At 51.6% G+C, this 27,886-nt stretch overlaps 1 protein-coding gene across 8 annotated transcripts; it reads left to right on the top strand.

Annotated features, from left to right (window-relative positions):
- The first annotated feature begins 1,949 nt into the window (after positions 1–1,949).
- Positions 1,950–26,813, top strand: LOC101949210 (C-type lectin domain family 2 member D-like). 8 transcript variants are annotated; one of them, XM_065564249.1, is made up of 8 exons: positions 2,142–2,229; positions 8,790–8,861; positions 9,186–9,284; positions 11,558–11,722; positions 23,873–23,989; positions 24,805–24,986; positions 25,685–25,788; positions 26,003–26,813. In XM_065564249.1, the coding sequence occupies exons 4-8, from the start codon at positions 11,644–11,646 to the stop codon at positions 26,151–26,153; spliced, it is 633 nt and encodes a 210-aa protein (XP_065420321.1). In that variant the 5' UTR covers positions 2,142–2,229; positions 8,790–8,861; positions 9,186–9,284; positions 11,558–11,643; the 3' UTR covers positions 26,154–26,813. The 8 variants fall into 8 exon arrangements, with proteins under 8 accessions (XP_065420322.1, XP_065420325.1, XP_065420326.1 ...); XM_065564251.1 differs by lacking the exon at positions 9,186–9,284; XM_065564250.1 differs by lacking the exons at positions 2,142–2,229; positions 8,790–8,861; positions 9,186–9,284 and adding an exon at positions 1,950–2,105.
- Positions 26,814–27,886: the final 1,073 nt, after the last annotated feature.

Below are 27,886 nucleotides of genomic sequence, written 5' to 3'. Positions count from 1 at the left end.
AGGAGGGGAAGAGTACAGTGGGCCCAGCTCCCACCACCCCCTCCCAAATAAAGACACCAATCCTGCACAATCTCCTTGCCCTCTTCATTCCCCTGCATCATGGGAAGAAAGTGGTGCACAGACCCTGGAGTGGGAATTATGGACTTTTGTGAACCTTGCAACCCAGGGGAGACGCTGGGAAGAGGACTGTGGCCCATGAAGGGCGAAGGGCTTGTGTTGTTTTGTTTGGATTCTCACTTACCCCAGAAGAGGGAGGACACTTGTTGGCATGGTGACTGTGGAGAGCTACACTGAATTTATTACCCAACTGCTGAGGGGAAACTGAGGCATGGCCAGAGTTAAACTGAGGAACAGGCTCACCGGATGCCAGGCCAGGTAAGGGCCTCTTACAGAACCCATTCATTGATAACTTGTGGCTGTGTGGATTATTTTGATGCACAGTTTTATGTTGCTTTGCAAGGTGGTGGCATCAAACTGTGATTTCATATGTGGTTGTTCAGGTTATTATACCCCACCATCCCCATGGGATCTGTGCGCCAGCTAAGTGGTGTGACTAGCACCTGTCTGTGCTGCCCATCCTCTGCAGTATCTGAGCACCCTCCGTGGAAACCAGTGTTTTCCTTTGTGTCTGTTTCCCTCCCCAGAAGGAGAACTGCCTGTCGCACTTTAGTGTTCTGTATAGACACTCTTCACTGTGGTATCTATGCACCTTCCGTGTAAAAGCAATAGTTAAGCCCTTAGTGGTCTTCCTGGAGTCTCCTGTACTCTTACCTTTTGAGGTAAAAGCTCTGCGTGGGGTAGTTTGGCTTTTTTGAACTGGTTGACTGGTTTGTTTCAGAGTTTTGTTCGGTTATTTGGGGGGAGTGGGGGGGTGTCAATGTTGAGTGTCGTTGTTGTTACAGGGCTTCCCCTCTGTTTGTTGGGGAATCTGTGGCTGCGCACTACTGCACCTGGATCTTTCTCAGTCTCTGCTAGTGAATTTATTCCTTTAGTTTCTTTGGATTTAGTTGAAATGTAGCAGCCTTGTACAGGGGGACTCTGTGCTCCTTGTGCTGGGTTTGCTGATGAACATAAGAATGGCCAAACTGGGTCAGACCAACGGTCTACACAGCCCTGTATCCTGTCTTTCAACTATGGCTGTTGCTAGATGCTTCAGAGGGAATGAACAGAACAAGGCCATTACTGAATGACCTGTCCAGTCCCAGCATCCGGCAGTCAGAGGCATAGGGACACCCAGAGCATGGGACTGTGTCCCGGACCATCTTAGCTAATAGCCATTGATGGACCCATCCTCCATGAATGTATCTAATGCTTTTTTGAACCCAGTTATAGTCTTGGCCTTCACAATATCCCCTGGCAATGAGTTCCACAGGTTGACTATGCATTGTGTGAAGTAGTTCCTTAGGTTTGTTTTTAACCTGCTGCCTGTAGCGTCATTGCGTGACCCCTGGTTCTTGTATTATGCGAAGGGGTAAATAATACTTTTTCTCCAACATGCATGATTTTATAGACCCCTATCATATCCCTGCTTAGTTCTCTCTTTTTTTTTTTTCAAAGCAGAACAATCCCAGTCTTTTTAAGCTCTCCTCATATGGAAGCTGTTCCACACCCCAGTCATTTTTGTCACCCTTCTCTGTACCATTTCCAATTCTAAAATATCACTTTTGAGATGGAGCTACCAGGATTGCATGCAGTACGGAAGGTGTGGGTGTGCCCTGGATTTATAGAGTGGCATTATGATAAAACAGAAAATATCTCTCCCATTCCTAACAGGCTGTTAGCTGTTTTGTCGGCCACTGCACATTGTAGCTAGTTCTTTGAAAACATCTGCTCAGTGACTCCAAAATCTTTCTTGAGCGGTAACAGCTAATTTACACCCCCATCATTTGATATGTGCAGCCGGGATTGTTTTCCAATCTGCCTCCTTTTCCTCAGTGTGCACAGAGCGCTGGGGGCGGGGAAGACGGGTCCGGCAGTGCGGGCCCTGGCTTGTGGTCAGGGGATCTCCCTGGTAGGGAGCGACGGCGGGACGTACTTCCTAGGCGCGGGGTCCCCCTTACCAGCGCTGCTGGGCTCCAAGTCAGAGTCGAGCCAATCAGAAAGGGGTGAGAGGGTCGGACCTTGCTTTGGGGCGGTCACGTTGTTGGGGGCTGTGCACGCAGGAGGCGATTGCTGTACTGCGCAGGGCTCCGGGTCTGCCAGGCCTCGGGCCGCCGGTTCGGGTCTCAGGTGAGGGCCGGGCAGCGCGTGTCTCCGAGCCGGGGCAGGGCAGCTGCAGGGACGCAGCTACCCCCAGACATCCGCCCGCTGAACCTTTGGTTCGGGCTGCTGGCGGCTCCTGCCCGGTCCCGGGAGCTGCGGCTGGGGGAGGTGACGCAGCCGGCCGGAGCTAGCGGGGCTGGGCCCATTGGGGGGGAGCAGGGCCCCGCCGGAGACAGGAGAAGGGGAGGCTGGAGGGGGCAGAGGCTGTTGCCCCATTCCCCGGTCCTGGCGGCGGGGCGGGGGCTAGGGTGACCAGACGTCCCGATTTTATCGGGACTGTCCCGATATCTGTTTGTTTGTCCCGCGTCCCGACTGATGTTCGGCCGGGACACTGGACAAACAAACACTTTTGCCCTCCGCTCCGGCGCTTGCACCCCCCCCGCCGCCCCAACTCTGCCCCCTTCTTCCCCCATTGGATCCCTCCCCAAATCCCTGCCCTGACCCCGCCTCTTCCCCAAGCACTCTCTGGGCACGCTGCAGCCAGCTCGGTCTGCTCCCCTGGCCGCAGCTGGCTCAGCGTGTGGGGCGGGTGACTGAAGAGGGACCGGAAGCCGGAGCTTGGCCGCTGGCGCGCAGAGCCTCTTCCTCAGCGGGTGGGGGAGCCGGTCCCCTGCCCGTCCCGCCGCAGGGATGAGGCGCACTGGGCTGGGTAGTGAGCGGCGGCGGCGGGAGGGGCCCGGCCTGGGCTGGGGCGAGCGAGACGCGTTTGCAGCTGCCGCGCCAGGGGTTCCCGAGGCGCGGCAGGAGCTCAGCCCCTCCGCGGCCACGCGTCTTCCCGGGACCTCGCCTGCCTCTCGAGCCGCCCCAGGGCCCCTCCGCCGGCAGCCGAGTCCAGCCCAGGCCCGCAAACGCCGCGTCGTAGCGCCGCTCTCCGCGCCCAGCGCTGCCCGGCCCCCTCCAGCCCGGCCCTGCACGCCGGCAGCCGGAGCAGCCCCCAGCCTGGGAAGGGGTGACCGGTGTCTGTGTGTGTGTTGGGGGGGGCAAGCAGGGCGGGCATGGGCCTACGGCGGCTGAGCTGTGGCAGAGTGTCTCCGAGACAGGCGGAGGCAAGCTGGTGGGGGGGCGGGGCGTGGAGCTCCGGCGGTTTTTTTTTTTTTTTTGCGCCCCCCCCCCCCCCCCCCGGCGCGGCGTCCCGATATTTCACCTGGGTGATCTGGTCACCCTAGGGGGGGCGGCTGGAAGGGGGAAAGGAAGCAGACGCGGGGGGCTCCGGAACTACTGGAGCAATGGCGGCCCTTGGTGCGGGAGGGGAACCGCCCGAGCCGCCCGCGGGGAACACGGGCCGGGCCCAGCGACCAGTGCGGTGACCGCGGGGAGCTCAGCCCGGACCTGGGGCGGGAGCACGTGAGCCTGGGGCAGCACGTGCAGCTGTAGCCCTGGGTGTGCGTAATCGGGAGCCCAAACAGCCCCGCCCGGTCCCAGAGCTCTCAGTGTGGGGAGGGGGAGTCTGCCCCCCCCCAACCCATGCAGAGCCCCCCCACACACACACCTAGCCCCCATAGCTCTCAGTGCGGGGAGGGGGAGTCTGCCCCCCCAACCCATGCAGAGCCCCCAACCACACCTAGCCCCCAGAGCTGTCAGTGCGGGGTGGGGGGTGGGCTGACGTGCATCCCTCCAAGCCCTACACCGGGGTAGTCCATAAGCGAACCACAGGCCAATCCGGATCTCCAGACACTTTTGAATGGACTGTGAAATCTTTTTATTTACTTATTATCATTGGGGGTTTTTTGTATTTTCTCTGGCGTCTGGATCTTTATTACACCTTGACCAAGAAATGTGGACCTTGACCAAAAATAATGGACTACCACGCCATACGCAGAGGCCCCCCGCCCCTGCTCCGCTTCCAGAGTTGTCAGTGCATGGCTGGGGGGCCCCAGCCCCATGCAAATCCCCACCCCTCAGAGCTGTCAGTATATGGGTGGGAGGGATCAGGGCAGATTGATTTAAATTAACCAGATTTTAAATTTCCACTAAAATAACAGGAATACTTGTGGCACCTTAGAGACTAACAAGTTTATTTGAGCATAAGTTTTCGTGGGCAACAGCCCACTTCATCAGACACATGGAATGGAACATATAGTGAGGAGATATATATACATACAGAGAACATGAAAAGGTGGGAGTGTAAGCGAGGACAGGTCTGTCTCCCAAGATCTGTGAGAGTGAGGGACAGGCCAGTCCTCGCTTACAGACAACCTGTAACAAATTCTCACCAGCCCCTGTTCGCAAAGCTCATTCACCTGCACATCTACCAATGTGATATACGTCATCATGTGCCAGCAATGCCCCTCTGCCATGTACATTAGCCAAACTGGTCAGTCTCTACGTAAAAGAATAAATGGACAGGGGCTGCTAACAGGGAGTTTCGCAAGAGAGTTTGGAAGGGGAGTGGGAAGGGGGCAAGGGCCCCTTGCTGTTCTGTAAAACTATAAACTAAAGAACATTCAAAAATCCTTGATTTAAACAAAACCCTTTCATTAACTAGGAGACCACGCAGGCAGAAGCCCAGCAGCAGAGTGGGGGCTATCCAGTTTATTACGCTGAGTGTTGCATGTATGATTACCCGCCCTGTGGGCGGGTGGCATATGTGTGCATTCGGTGCAAGGAGCTCCTGGCCCTCAGAGACCGCGTATGGGTTTTGGAGGCCAGGGTGCGGAACTGGAGGAGCTAAGGGAGGCTGAGAGGTATGTTGATGAGGCTTTCCGGGACACTGTGGAATTGTCTCACCTCCGGTCAGAGAGCCCCTGCGCTGTTGAGGAGGATGAAAGGCCCAAGGAAACAGAGCAGTCAACGGTAGCAGAGGGAAACCTTCCTATAGTTGGGACCCTCCTTCCAGATGGTGTTGGGGTATCCTTTCGCATTGAGGTTAACTCTCCCAGGGGAGGGAACTCCAGTCACTAGGAAAAGGCAGGTGTTAGTAATGGGAGATTCGATCATTAGAAACATAGATAGCTGGGTTTGTGATGACCGGGAGAACCGTATGGTGACTTGCCTGCCTGGTGCGAAGGTTGCAGATTTCTCAAGGCATCTGGATAGACTTATGTGTAGTGCTGGGGAGGAGCCGGTGGTCGTGGTACATGTAGGTACCAATGACATAGGGAAGGATAGGAGAGACGTTCTGGAGGCCAAATTTAGGTTGCTAGGAAAGAGACTGAAATCCAGGACCTCTATGGTGGCATTCTCAGAAATGCTCCCAGTTCCACGCGCAGGGCCAGATAGGCAGGCAGAGCTTCAGAGTCTCAATGCGTGGATGAGACGATGGTGTAGAGAGGAGGGGTTTACATTCATTAGGAACTGGGGAAACTTTTGTGATACAGGAAAGATGGGCTCCACCTAAACCAAAGTGGAACCAGACTGCTGGCACTTAACATTAAAAAGGTTGCAGAGCAGTTTTTAAACTAGGAGATGGAGGAAAGCCGACTGCTGCAGAGGAGCATGTGCATCGGACAGAGACTTCTCTATGTCTACACTACAAAATTAGGTCGAATTTATAGAAGCCGGTTTTATAGAAATCGGTTGTATACAGCTGATTGTGTGTGTCCCCACATAAAATGCTCTAAGTGCATGAAGTCAGCGGACCGCGTCCACAGTACCGAGGCTAGCGTCGACTTCCAGAGCATTGCACTATGGGTAGCTATCCCACAGTTCCCGCAATCTCCGCCGCTCATTGGAATTCTGGGTTGAGATCCCAATGCCTGAATGATGCAAAACAGTGTCTCGGGGGGTTCTGGGTACATGTCGTCAGGCACCTCTCCCTCCATCAGAGCAACGGCAGACAATCGATTCACGCCTTTTTACCTGGGTTACCTGTGCAGACAACATACCACGCCAAGCATGGAGCCCGCTCAGCTCACCGTCACCATATGTCCTCTGGGTGCCGGCAGACGTGGTACTGCATTGCTACAAAGCAGCAGCTAATTGCCTTTTGGCAGTAGACGGTGCAGTATGACTGGTAGCCTTCATCGGCGATCTGGGTGCTGGCAGACATGGGACTGGCAAACGTGGGGCTGCATTGCACACAGCAGCAGCCCCTTGCCTTTTGGTAGAAGATGGTATATTACGACTGGTATCCGTCGTCATCGTACTGCAGTGGCTGTCAATCATGGGCACCTGGGCAGTCTCGACGATGATGGCTATCAGTCGTAGTATGCTATTTTCTGCCAAGCGCCTAGTATTTTCTGCCAAGCATCCAGAAGATGCCGAGGGCTATCAGTCATGCTGCACCATCGTCTGCCAGCTTAAGATGTAAAAAATAGATTTGTTCTGTATTCATTTGCTTCCCCCTCCCTCCGTGAAATCAACAGCCTGCCAAACCCAGGGTTTTGAGTTCAATCTTTGGGGGGGGCCATTCTGTGTGACAGTTGTTTGTGTTTCTCCCTGATGCACAGCCACCTTCGTTGATTTTAATTCCCTGTACCTGTACGCCATGTCGTCACTTGCCCCTCCCTCCCTCCCTCCGTCTGTCAGATACTAGTTTCGCGCCTTTTTTCAGACCAGACGCCATAGCACTGGGATCATGGAGCCCACTTAGATCACCGCGGCAATTATGAGCACTGTGAACACCACGCGTATTGTCCTGGAGTATATGCAGAGCCAGGACATGCCAAGGCGAAACCCGGACCAGGCGAGGAGGCGATTGCAGCGCGGCGATGAGAGTGATGAGGAAATTGACATGGACATAGACCTCTCACAAAGTACAGGCCCCAGCAATGTGCAAATCATGGTGTTACTGGGGCAGGTTCATGCCGTGGAACGCCGATTCTGGGCCCGGGAAACAAGCACAGACTGGTGGGACGGCATCATGCTGCAGCTGTGGGACGATTCCCAGTGGCTGCGAAACTTTCGCATGCGTAAGGGCACTTTCATGGAACTTTGTGACTTGCTTTCCCTTGCCCTGAAGCGCCAGAATACCAGGATGAGAGCACCCCTCACAGTTGAGAAGCGAGTGGCGATAGCCCTGTGGAAGCTTGCAATGCCAGACAGCTACCGGTCAGTCAGGAATCAATTTGGAGTGGGCAAATCTACTGTGGGGGCTGCTGTGATCTAAGTTGCCATGGCAATGAAAGACCTGGTGATATCAAGGGTAGTGACTCTGGGAAACGTGCAGGCTATAGTGGATGGTTTTGCAGAAATGGGATTCCCAAACTGTGGTGGGGCGATAGGGATATGGGTTCCGTCTATCTTGGCACCGGAGCACCAAGCCATCGACTACATAAACCACAAAGGGTACTTTTCAATGCTGCTGCAAGCCCCGGTGGATCACAAGGGACGTTTCACCAATTTCAACGTGCGATGGCCGGGAAAGGTACATGATGCTCGCGTCTTCAGGAACTCTGGTCTGTTTCAAAAGCTGGAGGAAGGGACTTTCTTCCCGGACCAGAAAATAACCGTTGGGGATGTTGAAATGCCTATCGTTATCCTTGGGGACCCAGCCTACCCCTTAATGCCATGGCTCGTGAAGCCGTACACAGGCAGCCTGGATAGTAGTCAGGACCTGTTCAACTACAGGCTGAGCAAGTGCCGAATGGTGGTGGAATGTGCATTTGGACGTTTAAAAGCGCGCTGGCGCAGTTTACTGACTCGCTCAGACCTCAGCGAAAAGAATATCCCCATTGTTATTGCTGCCTGCTGTGCGCTCCACAATATCTGTGAGAGTAAGGGGGAGACATTTATGGCGGGGTGGGAGGTTGAGGCACATCGCCTGGCCGCTGATTACACGCAGCCAGACACCAGGGCGGTTAGAAGAGCACAGCAGGGCGTGGTGCGCGTCAGAGAAGCTTTGAAAACAAGTTTTGTGACTGGCCAGGCTACGGTGTGAGACTTCTGTTTGTTTCTCCTTGATGAACCCTCCGCCGCCCCCCTCCCCCGGTTCACTCTACTTCCCTGTAAACCAAAAACCCCACCCTATCCTCCCCCTTCGAGCACCGCTTGCAGAGGCAATAAAGTCATTGTTACTTCACATTCATGCATTCTTTATTAATTCATCACACAACTAGGGGGATAATTGCCAGGGTAGCCCGGGATGAGTGGGGGAGTGTAGCGGCGGTCTCTGCTCCTGCTGCCTTTCCTGCAGCTCAACCATACGCTGGAGCATATCAGTTTGATGCTCCAGCAGCCGGAGCATCGACTCTTGCCTTCTGTCTGCAAGCTGACGCCACCTATCATCTTCAGCCCGCCACTTGCTCTGTTCATCCCGCGATTCAGCCCGCCACCTCTCCTCTCGTTCATATTGTGCTTTTCTGTAGTCTGACATTGACTGCCTCCACGCATTATGCTGTGCTCTTTCAGCGTGGGAGGACATCCGGAGCTCCGTGAACATGTCATCCCGAGTCCGCCGTTTTCTCCTTCTAATCTTCACTAGCCTCTGAAGGAGAAACATTTGCAGCTGGTGGAGGAGAAGGGAGAGATGGTTAAAAAAGACACATTTTAGAGAACAATGGGTACACTCTTTCATGTTAACTTTTGCTGTTCACATTACACAGCACATGTGCTTTCGTTACAAGGTCGCATTTTTCTTTTATATTGAGGGCCTGCCGGTTTGGTGTGAGAGATCACTCACGCAGTGCCAGGCAACAGATTTTGGCTTGCAGGCAGCCATGGTAAGCCACAGTCTTTTGGTTTTTTTCACCTTCTTAACATGTGGGAATGGTTTCAAACTGTAGTGCCCTCATTTCCCATACCAAGCACCTGTTGGGTTGGCCATTTAAAATAGGTTTGCAATGTAAAAGGAGGGGCTGCGGTTCCCGGGTTAACATGCAGCACAAACCCAACTAACCCCCCCCCCCCAACACCCAGTTCTCTGGGATGATCACTTCACCCATCCCCCCCACCGCGTGGCTAACAGCGGGGAACATTCCCGTTCTGCAAAGCAGGAACGGGCACCTCTGAATGTCCCCTTAATAAAATCACCCCATTTCAACCAGGTGACCATGAATGATATCACTCTCCTGAGGATAACAAAGAGCGATAAGGAATGGATGTTGTCTGCATGCCAGCAAACACCGGGACCATACGCTGCCATGGTTTGTTATGCAATGTTTCCAGACTACATGCTACTGGCCTGGCGTGGTAAAGTGTCCTACCATGGCGGACGGGATAAGGCAGCCTTCCCCAGAAACCTTTTGCAAAGGCTTTGGGAGTACATGAAGGAGAGCTTTCTGGAGATGTCCCTGGAGGATTTCCGCTCCATCCCCATACATGTTAACAGACTTTTCCAGTAGCTGTACTGACCGCGATTGCCAGAGCAAATTAATCATTAAACACGCTTGCTTTTAAACCATGTGTAATATTTACAAAGGTACACTCACCAGAGGTCCCTAGTGCCCTCAGGGTCTGGGAACACGCCTTGGGTGAGTTCGGGGGTTACTGGCTCCAGGTCCAGGGTGATAAACATATCCTGGCTGTTGGGGAAAACGGTTTCTCTGCTTCCTTGCTGTTGTGAGCTATCCACATTATCTTCATCCTCCTCTTCCTCGTACCCCGAACCCTCTTCCCTGTGTGTTTCTCCAGTGAGGGAGTCATAGCACACGGTTGGGGTAGTGGTGGCTGCACCCCCTAGAATGGCATGCAGCTCCGCGTAGAAGCGGCATGTTTGCGGCTGTGCCCCGGACCTTCCGTTTGCTTCTCTGGCTTTGTGGTAGGCTTGCCTTAGCTCCTTAATTTTCACGCGGTACTGCTGTGCGTCCCTGTTATGGCCTCTGTCCTTCATGGCCTTTGAGAAGTTTTCTAATATTTTGCCATTTCATCTACTGCTACGGAGTTCAGCTAGCTCTGATTCATCTCCCCATATGGCGAGCAGATCCCGTACCTCCCATTCGGTCCATGCTGGAGCTCTTTTGCGATCTTGGGACTCCATCACGGTTACCTGTGCTGATGAGCTCTGCGTGGTCACCTGTGCTCTCCACGCTGGGCAAACAGGAAATGAAATTAAAAAGTTCGCGGGGCTTTTCCTGTCTACCTGGTCAGTGCATCTGAGTTGAGAGTGCTGTCCAGAGCAGTCACAATGAAGCACTGTGGGATAGCTCCTGGAGGCCAATAACGTCGAATTCCGTCCACGCTACCCCAATTCTGACCCGTTAAGGCCGATTTTATCACTAATCGCCTCGTCGGAGATGGAGTAAAGAAACCGGTTTAAAGGGCCCCTTAAGTCGAAAGAAAGGGCTTCGTCGTGTGAACGTGTCCAGGCTTAATTCGATTTAATGATGCTAAAGTCAACCTAAACTCGTAGTGTAGACCAGGCCTAAGAGGAGAGTCTATTGATAGAGATTCTCTAGGTTATAGTCAGGAACAGAGGATGGAAGAAGATAATGTAAGGGCCAGATCAGACAAGAAACCTTCACATAAAGAATCGAACACTTCAGAAAAGTACAGACAAATAAACAGTGACACATTTTTAAAGTGCTTGTACGCAAATGCTAGAAGTCTAAATAATAGGATGGGTGAACTAGAGTGCCTTGTGTTAAAGGAGGATATTGATGTAATAGGCATCACAGAAACCTGGTGGACTGAGGACAATTAATGGGACACGATCATTCCTGGGTACAAAATATATCAGAAGGACAGAACAGGTCATACCGGGTAGGGGGAGTGGCACTATATGTGAAAGAAAATGTAGAAGCAAATGAAGTAAAAATCTTAAGTGAATCCACATATTCTATAGAATCTCTATGGATAGTAATTTCATGCTCTAATAAGAATATAACAGTAGGGATCTATTATCGACCAGCTGACCAGGACAGTGATAGTGATGATGAAATGCAAAGGGAGATTAGAGAGGCACACAAATAGACACAAATCTGACATCAGGAATCATAACATTCAAAAACCAGTAGGAGATCACTTCAACCTCTCTGGTCACTCAGTAACAGATTTAAAGGTGGCAATTTTGCAACAGAAAAGCTTCAAAAATGAGAAACTGCTGAACTTGAATTGATATGCAAACTAGATACTATCAATTTAGGCTTAAATAGAGACTGGGAATGGCTGAGCCATTACACACATTGAATCTGTTTCCCCCAAGTTAAGTATCTTGTCAAACTGTCTTAAATGGGCTATTTTAATTATCACTACAAAAGTTTTTATTTCTCCTGCTGACAACAGTTCATCTTAATTAATTAGCCTCGTAGAGTTGGTAGGGCAACGCCCACCTTTTCATGTTCTCTGTATGTATATATATCTCCTCACTATATGTTCCATTCTATGCATCCGATGAAGTGGGCTGTAGCCTACGAAATCTTACACTCAAATACATTTGTTAGTCTCTAAGGTGCTACAAGTACTCCTGTTCTTTTTGCAGATACAGACTAATACGGCTGCTACTCTGAAACCTGGCTCCAAATTGATCAGAGTCCAGCACCCACCGCTGCCTCACTGAGAGAAGAGATGTGGGAGGGAGCAGAAGCAGATCCCCCTGGACAGCCTCTTACCAATGCCATAGACTTGAAGAGTGGGGGAGAACCAGGTAACTGGAGCTTCCCTGCCTGGGAACAGGCTGGTGGGAAGAGATGCCTTTTAGAGGTGGGTGTAGCTGTCTTTCGTCCCCCACCCCATGCAGCAGAGGCTGTATTACTCCAATGGACTCAGCTTGTGCTGCACTTGTGCATATGGTTTTTAGGACTGCACATGTTCTGTCCCCTTAAACGTTTGGCTCACGTCTCCCTGGGTCGCTCCTGTCACTGCTCTTGCCTTCTGTTTGTTTGTCCTTCCAGTGTGTGAGCTGTGGTGTTTGCACTCATAACACACGCAGAGCCTTGCCTTCGTGCATGGCCAGGAGCAGGTGTAGCTGCCTGTGGCCACAGCACATTCATTTGTGTTTTGCCAGTGCATGTATCATACCCTCTGTCAAGGTTCCTTCCCCACTCTGAACTTTAGGGTACAGATGTGGGGGCCTGCATGAAAACTTCTAACTACCAGCTTAGATCTGGTATTGCTGCCACCACTCCCAAGTGCTAACTCCCTTCCTTGGGTAGCCTTGAGAGACTCCTCCACCAATTCCCTGGTGAACACCGATCCAAAACCCCTTGGATCTTAAAACAAGGAAAAATCAATCAGGTTCTTAAAAAGAAGGCTTTTAATTAAAGAAAGAAAGGTAAAAATCATCTCTGTACAATCAGGATGGAAAATAACTTTACAGGGTAGTTCAATTCAAAGAGCCCAGAGGAACCCCCTCTAGCCTTAGGTTCAAAGTTACAGCAAACAGAGGTAAACACTCTAGCAAAAGGTACATTTACAAGTTGAGAAAACAAAGATAAACCTAACACACCTTGCTTGGCTGTTATTTACAAGTTTGAAATATGAGAGACTTGTTCAGAAGATTTGGAGAGCCTGGATTGATGTCTGCTCCCTCTTAGTCCCAAGAGCGAACTCCCACCAAACCAAAGAGCACAAACAAAAGCCTCCCCCCTCCCCCCCCCCCCCCCCGATTTGAAAGTATCCTGTCCCCTTATTGGTCCTTTGGGTCAGGTGTCAGCCAGGATACTTGAGCTTCTTAACCCTTTACAGGTAAAAGGATTTTGGAGTCTCTGGCCAGGAGGGATTTTATAGTATTGTACACAGGAGGGCTGTTACCCTTCCCTTTAAAGTTATGACACCCTCAGATGTGGCTCTGGGCGCTAGGGAAGAGGATTTGTGAAGACTGAACTCCAGCAGGGGTTCCCTGGATTCACTCTCCCTGGGACGCAGGAGCTCTTCCAATGTTCCTGCCAACCTTTGGCTGTTAATTATGACAACTCTGGATATTTGTGTTAACCATATAAATGCTCAATCCTTTTTTAACTTTCCTAAATTCCTTTGATCAATTTCGAGCTTTGCGAACAGGGGCTGCTAACAGGGAGTTTCAAAAGAGACTTTGGAAGGGGAGTGGGAAGGGGGCAAGGACCCCTTGCTGTTCTGTAAAACTATAAACTAAAGAACATTCAAAACTCCTTGATTTAAACAAAACCCTTTCACTAACTAGGAGACCATGCAGGCAGAAGCCCAGCAGCAGAGTGGGGGCTATCCAGTTTATTGCGCTGAGTGTGGCATGCATAGGCGTGCCAGCACATTTAATTAGGGTGTGCATCCAGGGAATTTTCTTTTTTTTAAAGGCGAACATCATAAAGGTTGGGGTGTGGGAGGGGGTGCGGGGTGTGTGTGGGGATGTGGTGTGCAGGAAGGGGCTCAGGGCAAGGGATTGGGGCAGAGGAGGGGTGTGGCAGGGGGCTCAAGACAGGGAGTTGGGGGGCAGGAGGGTACAGGGTGCAGGCAGGGGGCTCAGGGCAGGGGGTTGGGGGCAGGAGGGGTGTGGCAGGGGGCTCAGGACAGGGAGTTGGCGGGCAGGAGGGGTACAGGGTGCAGACAGGGGGCCCAGGGCAGGGAGTTGGGGTGCAGACAGGGGGCCCAGGGCAGGGAGTTGGGGTGCAGGCAGGGGGCTCATGGCAGGGGGTTGGGGTAAGAGGTGCAGGCAGGGGGCTCAGGGCAGGGAGTTGGGGGGCAGGAGGGGGCTCAGGGCAGGGGATTAGGGGGCCGGGGCCAGGAGGGGGCTCAGGGCAGGGAGTTGGGGGGCAGGAGCAGGAGGGGGCTCAGGGCAGGGGGTTGGGGTGTGAAGTGCAGGCAGGGGGCTCAGGGCAGGGGATTGGGGGGCAGGAGAGGGCTCAGGGCAGGGGGTTGGGGTGCGAAGTGCAGGCAGGGGGCTCAGGGCAGGGGGTTGGGGGGCCAGGGCACAGGAGGGGGCTCAGGGCAGGGGGTGGGGGTGGCGGAGGGGCAGGGGGCAGGGAGTTGGGGTGCAGTAGGGTAGGTTGTTTGCAGGCAGGCCATGGGCTGGGGATCTGTGCTCCCCCGTCCCGGCAGGAAGGCTCGGGGGCTGGGCAGAGAGGGCCAGGCTGGGCACTTGGGGCCAGGCCAGGAAGAGGCAGCCAGGGCGGATCGCAGTGGGGCCAGGCTGCTCCTGGAGCTGGATTCAAGGCCGAGGGAGCCAGGCCAGAGCCCCCGAACAGCGCCGTGGAGCTGAGCTCGCAGCCGGGCTCTGGGGGGTCCTGTGGGCCGGGCTTGCCCCCTGCTCCGGGCTCACTGGCTCCCAGGCCCCACTTAAGGTGGGCTGGGCTCGGGGGCGGCCTGACCCCCCCAGGCGGTGCCCGGCCCCGCTGCCAGTGCTGGGAGCCCGCTGGAGGGGGGCAGCTGCCTGGGGGGGGGCTGCAGCAGTGCCCCTGTGAGCTCCACTGGCCACTTTAAGCGGCTGTGTTGAAGCTGCTGGGTGAGAAGCTGCCAGTGCACATGGGGCTGTTAAAGCAGCCGGGCCCGGCCCTGGGGAAGGGGAGCCCGGCTCAACAGGGTACAGGCAGGGACGGGGGGCGGGGTGCAAGAGGGGTTTGGGCTCCAGCCTGGTGCGGCTTACCCGTAGTGGCGCGCTCCCTGCCTGCCAGGGCCCCACGCCGCTCACCACGTCCCCGTGCAGCCCCCGGGGAGAGGGCGGGCGGCACAGGGCTCTGCACGCTGCCCTTGCCACGCCTCCAGGTACCTCCCCCGAAGCTCCCATTGGCCGCAGTTCCCCGTTCCCGGCCAATGGGAGCTGTGGGGAGCAGTGCCTGGAGCAACCCTCCCCCGAGCCCCAGAGACATGGTGCTGTGCTGGCTGCTTCTGAGAGGGCATTAGGGTGTGCTGGGGCACACCCGGCACACCCCGTGCGCATGCCTATGGTAGCATGTATGATTACCTGCCCTGTGGGCGGGTGGCTTGTGTGTGCATTCGGTGCAAGGAGCTCCTGGCCCTCAGAGACCGCGTACGGGCTTTGGAGGCCAGGGTGGCGGAACTGGAGGAGCTAAGGGAGGCAGAGCGGTATGTTGATGAGGCTTTCCGGGACACTGTAGAATTGTCCCATCTCCGGTCAGACAGCCCCTGCGCTGTTGAGGAGGATGAAAGGCCCAGGGAAGCAGAGCAGTCAACGGGAGTGGAGGGAAACCTTCCTATAGTTGGGACCCTCCTTCCAGATGGTGCTGGGGTTGCCTCTCGCACTGAGGTTACCTCTTCCAGGGGAGGGAACTCCAGTCACTAGGAAAAGGCAGGTGTTAGTAATGGGAGATTCGATCATTAGAAGCGTAGATAGCTGGGTTTGTGATGACCGGGAGAACCGTATGGTGACTTGCCTGCCTGGTGCGAAGGTTGCGGATCTCTCGAGGCATCTGGACAGACTTATGTGTAGTGCTGGGGAGGAGCCGGTGGTCGTGGTACATGTAGGTACCAATGACATAGGGAAGGGTAGGAGAGATGTCCTGGAGGCCAAATTTAGGCTGCTAGGGAAGAGATTGAAATCCAGGACCTCTATGGTGGCATTCTCAGAAATGCTCCCAGTTCCACGCGCAGGGCCAGGTAGGCAGGCAGAGCTTCAGAGTCTCAATACGTGGATGAGACGAAGGTGTAGAGAGGAAGGGTTTAGATTCATTAGGAACTGGGGAAACTTTTGTGATACAGGAAGGATGGGCTCCACCTAAACCAAAAGTGGAACCAGACTGCTGGCACTTAACATTAAAGAGGTTGCAGAGCAGTTTTTAAACTAGGAGATGGGGGAAAGCCGACTGCTGCAGAGGAGCATGTGGATCGGACGGAGACTTCTCTAAGGCCTGGTCTACACTGTGAGTTTAATTCAAATTTAGCAGCGTTTAATCGAATTAACCCTGCACCCGTCCATACAATGAAGCCATTTATTTCGAAATAAAGGGCTCTTAAAATCGATTTCTGTACTCCTCCCCAACGAGGGGAGTAGCGCCGAAATCGATATTGCCATTTCAAATTAGGGTTAGTGTGGCCACAATTCGATGGTATTGATTTCCGGGAGCTATCCCACAGTGCACCATTGTGACTGCTCTGGACAGCAATCTGAACTCGGATGCACTGGCCAGGTAGACAGGAAAAGCCTCGTGAACTTTTGAATTTTATTTCCTGTTTGCCCAGCGTGGAGCGCACAGGTGACCACTCAGAGCTCATCAGCACAGGTAACCATGCAGGCCGCTAATCGAAAAAGAGCACCAGCATGGACCGTACGGGAGGTACTGGATCTGATCGCTATATGGGGAGAGGATTCAGTGCTAGCAGAACTACGTTCGAAAAGACGAAATGCCAAAACTTTTGAAAAAATCTCAAAGGGCATGATGGAGAGAGGCCACAATAGGGACTCAGATCAGTGCTGTGTGAAAGTCAAGGAACTCAGACAAGCCTATCAAAAAACAAAGGAGGCAAACGGTCACTCCGGGTCAGAGCCGCGGACATGCCGCTTCTATGCTTAGCTGCATGCAGTTCTAGGGGGGGCCGCCATCACTACCCCACCTCTGACCGTGGATTCTGAGGTGGGGGTAATCTCAGCCACACCTGAGGATTCTGCGGACGGGGAAGAGGAGGAGGAGGTGGAGGACAAGCTTGCGGAGAGCACACAGCACTCCGTTCTCCCCAACAGCCAGGATCTTTTTCTCAACCTGAGTGAAATACCCTCCCAAGGCAGTATCCAAGACCATGACCCAATGGAAGGGACCTCAGGTGAGTTTACCTTTTAAAATATAAAACAGGGTTTAAAAGCAAGCGTTTTTTAATGATTACTTTGCCCTGAGGACTTGGGATGTATTCGCGGCCAGTACAGCTACTGGAAAAGTCTGTTAACGTGTCTGGGGATGGAGCGGAAATCCTCCAAGTACAACTCCATGAAGCTCTCCTGGAGGTACTCCAAAAGCCTTTGCAGAAGGTTTCTGGGCAGTGCAGCCTTATTCCGTCCTCCATGGTAGGACACTTGACCATGCCGTGCTAGTAGCAAGTAATCTGGTATCATTGCACGACAAAGCCTGGCAGCATATGATCCCGGTGTTTGCTGGCATTCAAGCAACATCCGTTCTTTATCTTGTTGTGTAATCCTCAGGAGAGTGATATCGCTCATGGTAACCTGGTTGAAATACGGGAATTTAATTAAAGGGACATAGAATCATAGAATATCAGGGTTGGAAGGGACCTCAGGAGGTCATCTAGTCCAACTACCTGCTCAAAGCAGGACCTAATCCCAACTAAATTATCCCAGCCAGGGCTTTGTCAAAGCTGACCTAAAAAACCTCTAAGGAAGGAGATTCCACCACCTCCCTAGGTAACCCATTCCAGTGCTTCACCACCCTCCTAGTGAAAAAGTTTTTCCTAATATCCAACCTAAACCACCTCCACTGCAACTTGAGACCATTACTCCTTGTTCTGTCATCTGCCACCACTGAGAACAGTCTAGATCCATCCTCTTTGGAACCCCCTTTCAGATAGTTGAAAGCAGCTATCAAATCCCCCCTCATTCTTCTCTTCTGCAGACTAAACAATCCCAGTTCCCTCAGCCTCTCCTCAAACTCATGTGCTCCAGCTCCTTAATCATTTTTGTTGCCCTCCGCTGGACTCTTTCCAATTTTTCCACATCCTTCTTGTAGTGTAGGGCCCAAAACTGGACACTATACTCCAGGTGAGGCCTCACCAATGTCGAATAGAGGGGAACGATCAGGTCCCTCAATCTGCTGGTAATGCCCCTACTTATACAGCCCAAAATGCCGTTAGCCTTCTTGGCAACAAGAGCACACTGTTGACTCATATCCAGCTTCTCGTCCACCGTAACCCCTAGGTCCTTTTCTGCAGAACTGCTGCCTAGCCACTTGGTCCCTAGTCTGTAACATTGAATGGGATTCTTCCATCCTAAGTGCAGGACTCTGCACTTGTCCTTGTTGAACCTCATCAGGTTTCTTTTGGCACAATCCTCTAATTTGTCTAGGTCCCTCTGTATCCTATCCCTACCCTCCAGCGTATCTACCACTCCTCCCAGTTTAGTGTCATCTGCAAACTTGCTGAGAGTGCAGTCCATGCCATCCTCCAGATCATTAATGAAGATATTGAACAAAACCGGCCCCAGGACTGACCCTTGGGGCACTCCGCTTGAAACCGGCTGCCAACTAGACATGGAGCCATTGATCACTACCCGTTGAGCCCTACGATCTAGCCAGCTTTCTATCCACCTTATAGTCCATTCATTCAGCCCATACTTCTTTAACTTGCTGTCAAGAATACGGTGGGAGACCGTATCAAAAACTTTGCTAAAGTCAAGGAATAACACATCCACTGCTTTCCCCTCATCCACAGACCCAGTTATCTCCTCATAGAAGGCAATTAGGTTAGTCAGGCATGACTTGCCCTTGGTGACTCCATGCTGACTGTTCCTGATCACTTTCCTCTCCTCTACGTGCTTCAGAATTGATTCCTTGAGGACCTGCTGCATGATTTTTCCAGGGACTGAGGTGAGGCTGACTGGCCTGTAGTTCCCCGGATCCTCCTCCTTCCCTTTTTTAAAGATGGGCACGACATTAGCCTTTTTCCAGTCATCCGGGACCTCCCCCGATCGCCATGAATTTTCAACGATGATGGCCAAAGGCTCTGCAATCACATCTGCCAACTCCTTTAGCACCCTCGGATGCAGCTCATCCGGCCCCATGGACTTGTGCTCGTCCAGTTTTTCTAAATAGTCCCGAACCACTTTTCTCCACAGAGGGCTGGTCACCTTCTCTCCATACTGTGCTGCCCAGTGCAGCAATCTGGGAGCTGACCTTTTTCATGAAGACAGAGGCAAAAAAATCATTGAGTACATTAGCTTTTTCCACATCCTCGGTCACTAGGTTGCCTCCCTCATTCAGTAAGGGGCCCACACTTTCCTTGACTTCCTTCTTGTTGCTAACATACCTGAAGAAACCCTTCTTGTTACTCTTAACATCTCTTGCTAGCTGCAACTCCAAGAGTGATTTGGCCTTCCTGATTTCACTCCTGCATGCCTGAGCAATATTTTTATACTCCTCCCTGGTCATTTGTCCAATCTTCCACTTCTTGTAAGCTTCTTTTTTGCGTTTAAGATCAGCAAGGATTTCACTGTTTAGCCAAGCTGGTCGCCTGCCATATTTACTATTCTTTCTACACATCGGGACGGTTTGTTCCTGGCAAGCTCAATAAGGATTCTTTAAAATACAGCCAGCTCTCCTGGACTCCTTTCCCCCTCATGTTATTCTCCCAGGGGATCCTGCCCATCAGTTCCCTGAGGGAGTCAAAGTCAGAGATAAAATTTCTCGATACTTTAAATGACTGCTTCATGGAGCAGCTGGTACGGGAACCCACAAGGGGAGAGGCAACTCTAGATTTAGTCCTGAGTGGAGCGCAGGAGCTGGTCCAAGAGGTAACTATAACAGGACCGCTTGGAAATAGTGACTATAATAACATTTAACGTCCCTGTGGTGGGAAGACCATCTCAACAGCCCAACACTGTGGCATTTAATTTCAAAAAGGGGAGCTATGCAAAAATGAGGGGGTTAATTAAACAGAAATTAAAAGGTACAGTGACTAAAGTGAAATCCCTGCAAGCTGTTTGCTGACACCATAATAGAGGCCCAACTTAAATGTATACCCCAAATTAAGAAACACAGTAAAAGAACTAAAAAAGAGCCACCATGGCTTAACAAGCATGTAAAAGAAGCAGTGAGAGATAAAAAGACTTCCTTTAAAAAGTGGAAGTCAGATCCTAGTGAGGTAAATAGAAAGGAGCATAAACACTGCCAAATGAAGTGTAAAAATGTAATAAGAAAAGCCAAAGAGGAGTTTGAAGAACAGCCAAAAACTCAAAAAGTAATAACAAAATGTTTTTTAAGTACATCAGAAGCAGGAAGCCTGCTAAACAACCAGTGGGGCCCCTGGATGATCGAGATACAAAAGGAGCGCTTAAAGACGATAAAGCTATTGCAGAGAAACTAAATGGATTCTTTGCTTCAGTCTTCATGGCTGAGGATGTTAGGGAGATTCCCAAACCTGAGCCGGCTTTTGTAGGTGACAAATCTGAGGAACTGTCACAGATTGAAGTGTCACTAGAGGAGGTTTTGGAATTAATTGATAAATTTAACAGTAACAAGTCACCAGCACCGGATGGCATTGACCCAAGAGTTCTGAAAGAACTCAAACATGAAGTTGCTGAACTGTTAACTAGGGTTTGTAACCTGTCTTTTAAATCGGCCTCTGTACCCAACAACTGGAAGATAGCTAATGTAACACCAATATTTAAAAAGGGCCCTAGAGGTGATCCCGGCAATTACAGACCGGTAAGTCTAACGTCGGTACCAGGCAAATTAGTCAAAAAAATAGTAAAGAATAAAATTGTCAGACACATAGAAGAACATACATTGTTGGGCAGAAGTCAGCATGGTTTCTGTAAAGGGAAATCGTGTCTTACTAATCTATTAGAGTTCTTTAAAGGGGTCAACAAACATGTGGACAAGGGGGATCCAGTGAACATAGTGTACTTAGATTTCCAGAAAGCCTTTGACAAAGTCCCTCACCAAAGGCTCTTATGTAAATTAAATTGTCATGGGATAAGAGGGAAGATCCTTTCATGGATTGAGAACTGGTTAAAAGACAGGGAACAAAGGGTAGGAATTAATGGTAAATTCTCATAATGGAGAGGAGTAACTAGTGGTGTTCCCCAAGGATTAGTCCTCGGACCAATCCTATTCAACTTATTCATAAATGATCTGGAGAAAGGGGGAAAAAGTGAGGTGGCAAAGTTTGCAGATGACACTAAACTGCTCAAGATAGTTAAGACCAAAGTAGATTGTGCAGAACTTCAAAATGATCTCACAAAACTAAGTGATTGGGCAACAAAATGGCAAATGAAATGTGGATAAATTTAAAGTAATGCACATTGGAAAAAATAACCCCAACTATACATACAATATGATGGGGGCTAATTTAGCTACAACAAATTGGAAAAAGATCTTGGAGTCATCGTGGATAGTTCTCTGAAGATGTCCACGCAGTGTGCAGAGGCAATCAAAGGAGCAAACAGGATGTTAGGAACCATAAAAAAGGGGATAGAGAATAAGAAGGAGAATATATTATTGCCCTTATATAAATCGATGGTACGCCCACATCTTGAATACTGTGTACAGATGTGGTCTCCTCATCTCAAAAAAGATATACTGGCACTAGAAAAGGTTCAGAGAAGGGCAACTCAAATGATTAGGGGTTTGGAACAGGTCCCATATGAGGAGAGATTAAAGAGGCTAGGACTTTTCAGCTTGGAAAAGAGGAGACTAAGGGGATATGATAGAGGTATATAAAATCATGAGTGATGTGGAGAAAGTAGATAAGGAAAAGTTATTTACTTATTTCCATAATACAAGAACTAGGGGTCACCAAATGAAATTAATAGGCAGCAGGTTTAAAACAAATGAAAGGAAGTTCTTCTTCACACAGCGCACCGTCAACTTGTGGAACTCCTTACCTGAGGAGGTTGTGAAGGCTAGGACTATAACAGGGTTTAAAAGAGAACTGGATAAATTCATGGAGGTTAGGTCCATTAGTGGATATTAGCCAGGATGGGTAAGGAATGGTGTCCCTACACTCTGTCTGTCAGAGGGTGGAGATGTATGGCAGGAGAGAGATCACTTGATCATTACCTGTTAGGTTCACTCCCTCTGGGGCACCTGGCACTGCCCATTGTCGGTAGACAGGATACTGGGCCAGATGGACCTTTGGTCTGACCCAGTACATCCGTTCTTATGTTCATGTGGCAGTGAGTTCCACAGTCTAATTATACGTTTGCTGGAAAAATTAGTTCCTTTCCCATCTTTTTAATCTCATTGAATATCCCCTTGTTCTTGTGTTATGAGACAAGGAGAACAATGGGAAGGGGATAACTACCACTTTAAGGGACAGGGAAGAGGCTACATCTGGAACAGGTGTAATCAAGGCACCCACACCGCACCATAGGCCTGGACTATTGGAAGAGGGAGCTGAAGGAGCGAGGGGAATAGAAACCAGGCAGGCTGCAGCAGGTGGTGGTGGTAGTTTCTTACAGGCTCTAGGAGACCAACCTAATCAGCCCGATACTTGGTTTTACAGATTGACAGAGCCAGAAAAGTACTCAGAAGTCACCTACTACAGGACAGGCCCAACAAAGAAAATAACAGAACGCCACTAGCCGTCACCTTCAGCCTCCAACTAAAACTTCTCCAGTGCATCATCAAAGATCTACAACCTATCCTGAAAGATGATCCCTCACTCTCACAGACCTTGGGAGACAGGCCAGTCCTCACTTACAGACAGCCCCCAACCTGCAGCAAATACTCACCAGCAACCGCACATCACTGAACAAAAACACTAACCCAGGAACCTATCCTTGCAACAAAGCCCGATGCCAACTCTGTCCACATATCTATTCAAGTGACACCATCATAGGACCTAATCACATCAGCCACACCATCAGAGGCTTGTTCACCTGCACATCTACCAATGTGATATATGCCATCATGTGCCAGCAATGCCCCTCTGCCATGTACATTGGCCAAACTGGACAGTCTCTATGCAAAAGAATAAATGGACACAAATCTGAAATCAGGAATCATAACATTCAAAAACCAGAGGAGAACATTTCAACCTCTCGGGTCACTCAGTAACAGACTTAAAGGTGGCAATTTTGCAACAGAAAAGCTTCAAAAACAGACTCCAATGAGAAACTGCTGAACTTGAATTAGTATGCAAACTAGATACCATTAACTTGGGCTTGAATAGAGACTGGGAGTGGCTGGGTCATTACACAAATTGAATCTATTTCCCCATGTTAAGTATCCTCACACCTTCTTTTCAAATGTCCGAAATGGGCCATCTTGATTATCACTACAAAAGATTTTTCCTCTCCTGCTGACAATAACTCATCTTAATTAATTAGCCTCTTAGAGTTGGTTGGGCAACTCCCACCTTTTCATGTTCTATGTATGTATATGTATCTTCTTACTGTATGTTCCATTCTATGCATCTGATGAAGTGGGCTGTAGCCCACAAAAGCTTGTGCTCAAATAAGTTTGTTAGTCTCAAAGGTGCCACAAGTACTCCTGTTCTTTTTGCGGCTACAGACTAACACGGCTGCCACTCTGAAACCTGGTTTTATGGATGTTAAATTTGGGATCCCTGACCCAGGGTCCTGAGGTGAGGACCATATAAACTGTTGAAATTGCTCCTGTCCTGAAGCCTTATTAACAAAACAGCATGTCCCTTTTTAATTAGTTTTGGCTGCTCCTTGCCTTGGGCTGTTAAAGCAAATGTACTACTGCCAATCAAGGGAAATTAAGGAGGGGTGCACCCACGGTGCCACACCAGGCCACAAGGGGGCGTGCAGGGACTGCCCACAGCTTTACCAACAAAAGCTCCCAGTCTGCCTCCTGTCCCATCTGATATTGCAGAGACTGTTTATCCTGTCCCCCCTCATTCACCTCCTCTCCATGGCAAAACAATCCCAGGCTTGTCAATCTCTTGTCATGGATTTTCCAGGCCACTGATCATCCTCCACCCTCCTCCGAATCCCTCTGAATTCTGCAGGGTCCTTTCTGGGGATTAATTGAGCTCATTAACCACACAGTGGTGATTTGGGGAGTGATGTTCTCCTTCGCAGTCTGGATGGGAATTTGAGTTAATATTTGTGTCCAGAGTGGGACAGAACCATTTAAGACGTCAAAATAAATATCTGGTGCGTGTCAGATCAGAGCCTGATGGCAAATAATTCTGGTCTGAGTCACCCCAGGAGCATTAACAGGTTTTTATCTTCCAGGTCATCCAGCTAATTCCAGCTCCAGGAAACCTGCACTATGGGAACGTCCAGCTGTCCTCAGAGCCATAACCGTGGTTATGACGGTCGTTGTCATCGCTCTAGTAGCAGCTTTGATAGGTAAGTTCCCAACCCCGATGATTTCTCCTCACGCCCGTGTGAGGCAGGGATGTGTCCTTGTCCCCATTCTGTGGCGGGGGAGCCAAGGCACCGTGGTCTCGTTCCACAAAGGGCACTAAAGGGTCGAAGTCCCCGTTTCAGGCACCCTGTGATCTGCCAACCGCCTGCCCGGCTGCCACTGAACCCTGGGGGTGCCTGAGCTCACCAGGGGACGACACTTTAGCTGTAGAAGTTCCCTCAGCCCTTCATGTTCTGCCTCTGGGCGTGAGCTGCAGTTTGGCTCTTGGCACCCAGAGGCCTGTTGTACCCGTGGGGCGGGGTCTGGCAGGTGTGCTTAGGCTGCCGGCCTCTGTGAAACAGGTGGGGGGCAAGAAAACCCACCACCCTTAACCCTGCCCCAGTGGTAGGGCCCTTCCCTGGGATGTGAGACCCCAGTTCCAGTCCCCTCTGTCTGAGGGGAGACAGGATCTGAACAGGGGTCTCCCACCTTTTAGGGGAGTGTCCAACCACTGAGCTGTGGGACAGTCTGATGGGGGGGGGTGTCCCTCAATATTTCCTGCTGAAGTTGTTCTGCTTTGATTGAATAATTAAATATTAATTGGGCCAGAGAGTTAGAATCCCTCTGATCTAGTGAGTAGGGCGCCCACCTGAGCCGTGGGACCCCCTGTTCTCCAATCCCTGCTCACCAGGGAGAGGGGGACTGAAGCAGTGTCTCACATCGGGGTGAGAGCCCTGCCAGTGGGTTAAAGGTTATCAGGGAGGTCGTCTTCTCTCCCCACCCTCCCCACAGCCCCTTGTGTTTTTGTTTTTTCCAGTGGAAAAATCTGGGCAGCCTCCTCCATGCCCCCCTGCTGCCTCCTGGTGCCCGGACGGCTGGATCCGGATCCAAGGGAAATGTTACTATTTTTCTAAGGCCGAAGGGAACTGGACCTACAGCCGGAGCTTCTGCTCGTCACACGCTGCCTCCCTGGCTGGGATTGATAATCTGCAGGAGCTGGTGAGAAGCCCGGATAGATGCTTTGTGCCAAGCCCAGCGATCGCTGGCACCACAGACAGGGCTGGAGTCAGGCTGGGCTCAGCCCCTGTAGGGCAGAGAGGAGCCCGGGTGCCTCCCAGGCTGGGCGGCCAGAGTCAGTGCGGTTCTGGCAGCTGAATCCTGGCTGGACCTGGGGCTCCAGCCACCTCGACCCTGCATTTGCCAGAGCCCAGGTGGGAGACTCCCCCTGTGCAGGGCTGGGCCGGCTCAGTCAGCTCCAGGCCAATGGGCTGCCTGGGGCTGGAGGGGATGAGAACCTGCCCCCCCCCAGCTCAGCCCAGTCCCAGGGTTCCCTCATGGGTGGGGCGGAGGGAATCCAGCTGAAGGTGAGGCTGGCTTTACACCTCTTCCTATCAACTTACCTGCCCTGGTGGCGGGTCTGTCTGCCCTCCCCCTGCAGCCCCCTCTCCCTCCTGGCCCTGCTGTGCTCTGAGAAGGGGCTGCTGGGCGGACAGTGACCTTGCAGCTCAATTCCTCCTTCACCCCGGAGGTGCCATAGCCCCCAAAAAAGAGAACGTGGGAAGGTGAAGGGCTAATACATATCTGATCCCTTCACCCAATAACCATGGAAGAGGCCTCTAGAAATCCCCCACTGCCCAAGGTGGGGAGCAGCAGAGTCTGGGTCTAACACAGCTGATTGCATTTATTGGGTTTCTAAGGGTTCCCTGCTGCCATACAAAGGCAAACTGGACCACTGGATCGGCCTCTGGAAGGACATGGGCCGGGTCTGGAAATGGCCCAACGGGACCGAGTTTGACCGTCGGTGAGTCTCTTTTTCTCTGTGTTGGTCAGAGGCGATGGAAATACCCCACTGGCTGCTTTAACGTTCCCTCCTGCCGGGAGCGGGGCCTGGGGCTGGTGCAGGGAGGGGGATCCTGAGGGGCTGAGTGCGCAACTCCCCTCTCTCACCTGGAGTGTCTCCCCCGCTCTGTGCCTGGCACACACTGACTCTAGATCCAATTGCTTCTGGGTTACAGGTTTGAAATACAAGGAGGAGCCGCCTGTGCGCACCTGGATGAAGACCTCACAGTCACCACGTCAAGCTGCAGCACACCAAGAAAATGGATCTGCAGTAAACCTGATACCCCTGGGAAGGGAGAGGAGCGAGCAGTGGGAGGGGATTCGTGAACTCAAGGGAATCGGAGACCAGCTGTGACAAAGCCTTGTTCTAGTCTCCTCCATGGCACCTCCATGCTGCAGCCTGGTTCCTTGTTTCTTAGTCTGTCTCCAGGGTTTGTCCAGTCCTAGTCGTCAATTATCCTAATGCCGCGGTTTGTGACCCTTCTCTAGGGGAGACTGTCACCGTTTCAGGGTAACTGCATCTCTATCCCATCTCCATCAGGTCAGGGCTTGAGTCTCCAGCCACCCCCTGTCTCTGGACAGAGACCCCGTCTCACTTCCTGACCGAGGCACTTAAAGTTGCACAGCTCCCTTCCATACACCATGATATCCCCAGCAAGCCAATCTGTCTAAAAGCCAGCACCTGCACTTTGCTTCCGCTCTGAGCACAACGCCCAGCATGTTCCAGCTTTTACAAGCTAGCACACGGCCCTTCCTCAGCTGATACATTTATTCTAGGGCAAAAGCGTTATGGGGAAAATGTATAAAAATTACTAAAAGTTCCCCCTCACTAAACACACCAGAACTCATCCCTCTTCCACGGGGGAGTCTAGTAGCCAGTGACCCTTCCACGCGCTCCCTGTGGGGTTGGAGTCTTTCTCCCTCCCTGCCGAGAGCAGGTCCTGTCTATTTTAATTAAAATAAAGGTCGTGAATGTGTTTAAACTCAGCCTTTGTGTGTCCTAAGTTCTGTCTCCGTCTCTAGAAAACCCCCTGTGAGCCAGTGTGTGGGAATCAAACGTTCCAGGGTGCAATCCCAACCAGGGAGAGGCTGTGTCACCGCTTGCCCTGCAGCCTGGGGTGCCTCACGATCCTGTGCAGAAACTCCCAACCTGGGCCAAACAGCCTGCAGGTCACGCCCTGAGTGGCTGTGCATAGCCACAGCCCTGGTCCAGCAGCCTGTCACCCACGCCACATTGGGTCCACCAGCCTTGGTCACTACTTCCAGGGTGACCCCAACACACTCCCAGTCCTGGACTTTCCCCCCAAAACATGTTCTGCACTGTCCAGCCCTCTCCTGGACAGTCCAGATCTACTATGTCCATTGCCCCTCTAAGGGCATCAACATACACAGTCTGCTACCTTAGATAGTTACCCAAACAAGTCACAGCACTGGATTAGTTGTAATTAAAGACTAAAGCAAGTTTATTTACTTACAAAGAGATTTTAAGTGAGTACAAGTAAGAGGAGGTTACTCACCCTGTGCAGTAACTGACGTTCTTCGAGATGAGTGTCCCTGTGGGTGCTCCACTCTAGGTGTTGGTGCGTCCCTGTGCCTTCACTCGGAGATTTTTCGTAGCAGTACTTGTACTGGCCACACATGCGCAGAGGCTGCCCCCCCGCAGTGAGTCTAGGATAATAGTGCGCATGCGTGGCCAATCACCTCAGTTCCTTCTCTACAACGGAGGCTACCCCAACTCCGAAGTAGAGGGGAGGAGGGTGGGTAGTGGAGCACCCACAGGGACACTCATCTCGAAGAACGTCAGTTACTGCACAGGGTGAGTAACCTCCTCTTCTTCTTCGAGAGATGTCCCTGTGGGTGCTCCACTCTAGGTGACTTAAAAGCCATGTATCTTAAGGAGGTAGGGACTTCGGATCTGATAGGAACGCCGTTGATAGTACAGCCCTGCCCAAATGTATATCAGATAGAGGGCCTTGAGTAAGGGCATAGTGTTTAACAAATGTGTGCTCAGAGGACCAGGTAGCTGCTTTACAGATATCAGCCAGGGGAACTTTGCGTAA

The sequence above is a fragment of the Chrysemys picta genome, chromosome 12, assembly GCF_011386835.1.
Source record: "Chrysemys picta bellii isolate R12L10 chromosome 12, ASM1138683v2, whole genome shotgun sequence".
Classification (NCBI taxonomy): Eukaryota; Metazoa; Chordata; order Testudines; family Emydidae; genus Chrysemys; species Chrysemys picta.
Note: the sequence above shows the minus strand (reverse complement) of the source record. Positions and strands in the feature narration are given on the sequence as shown.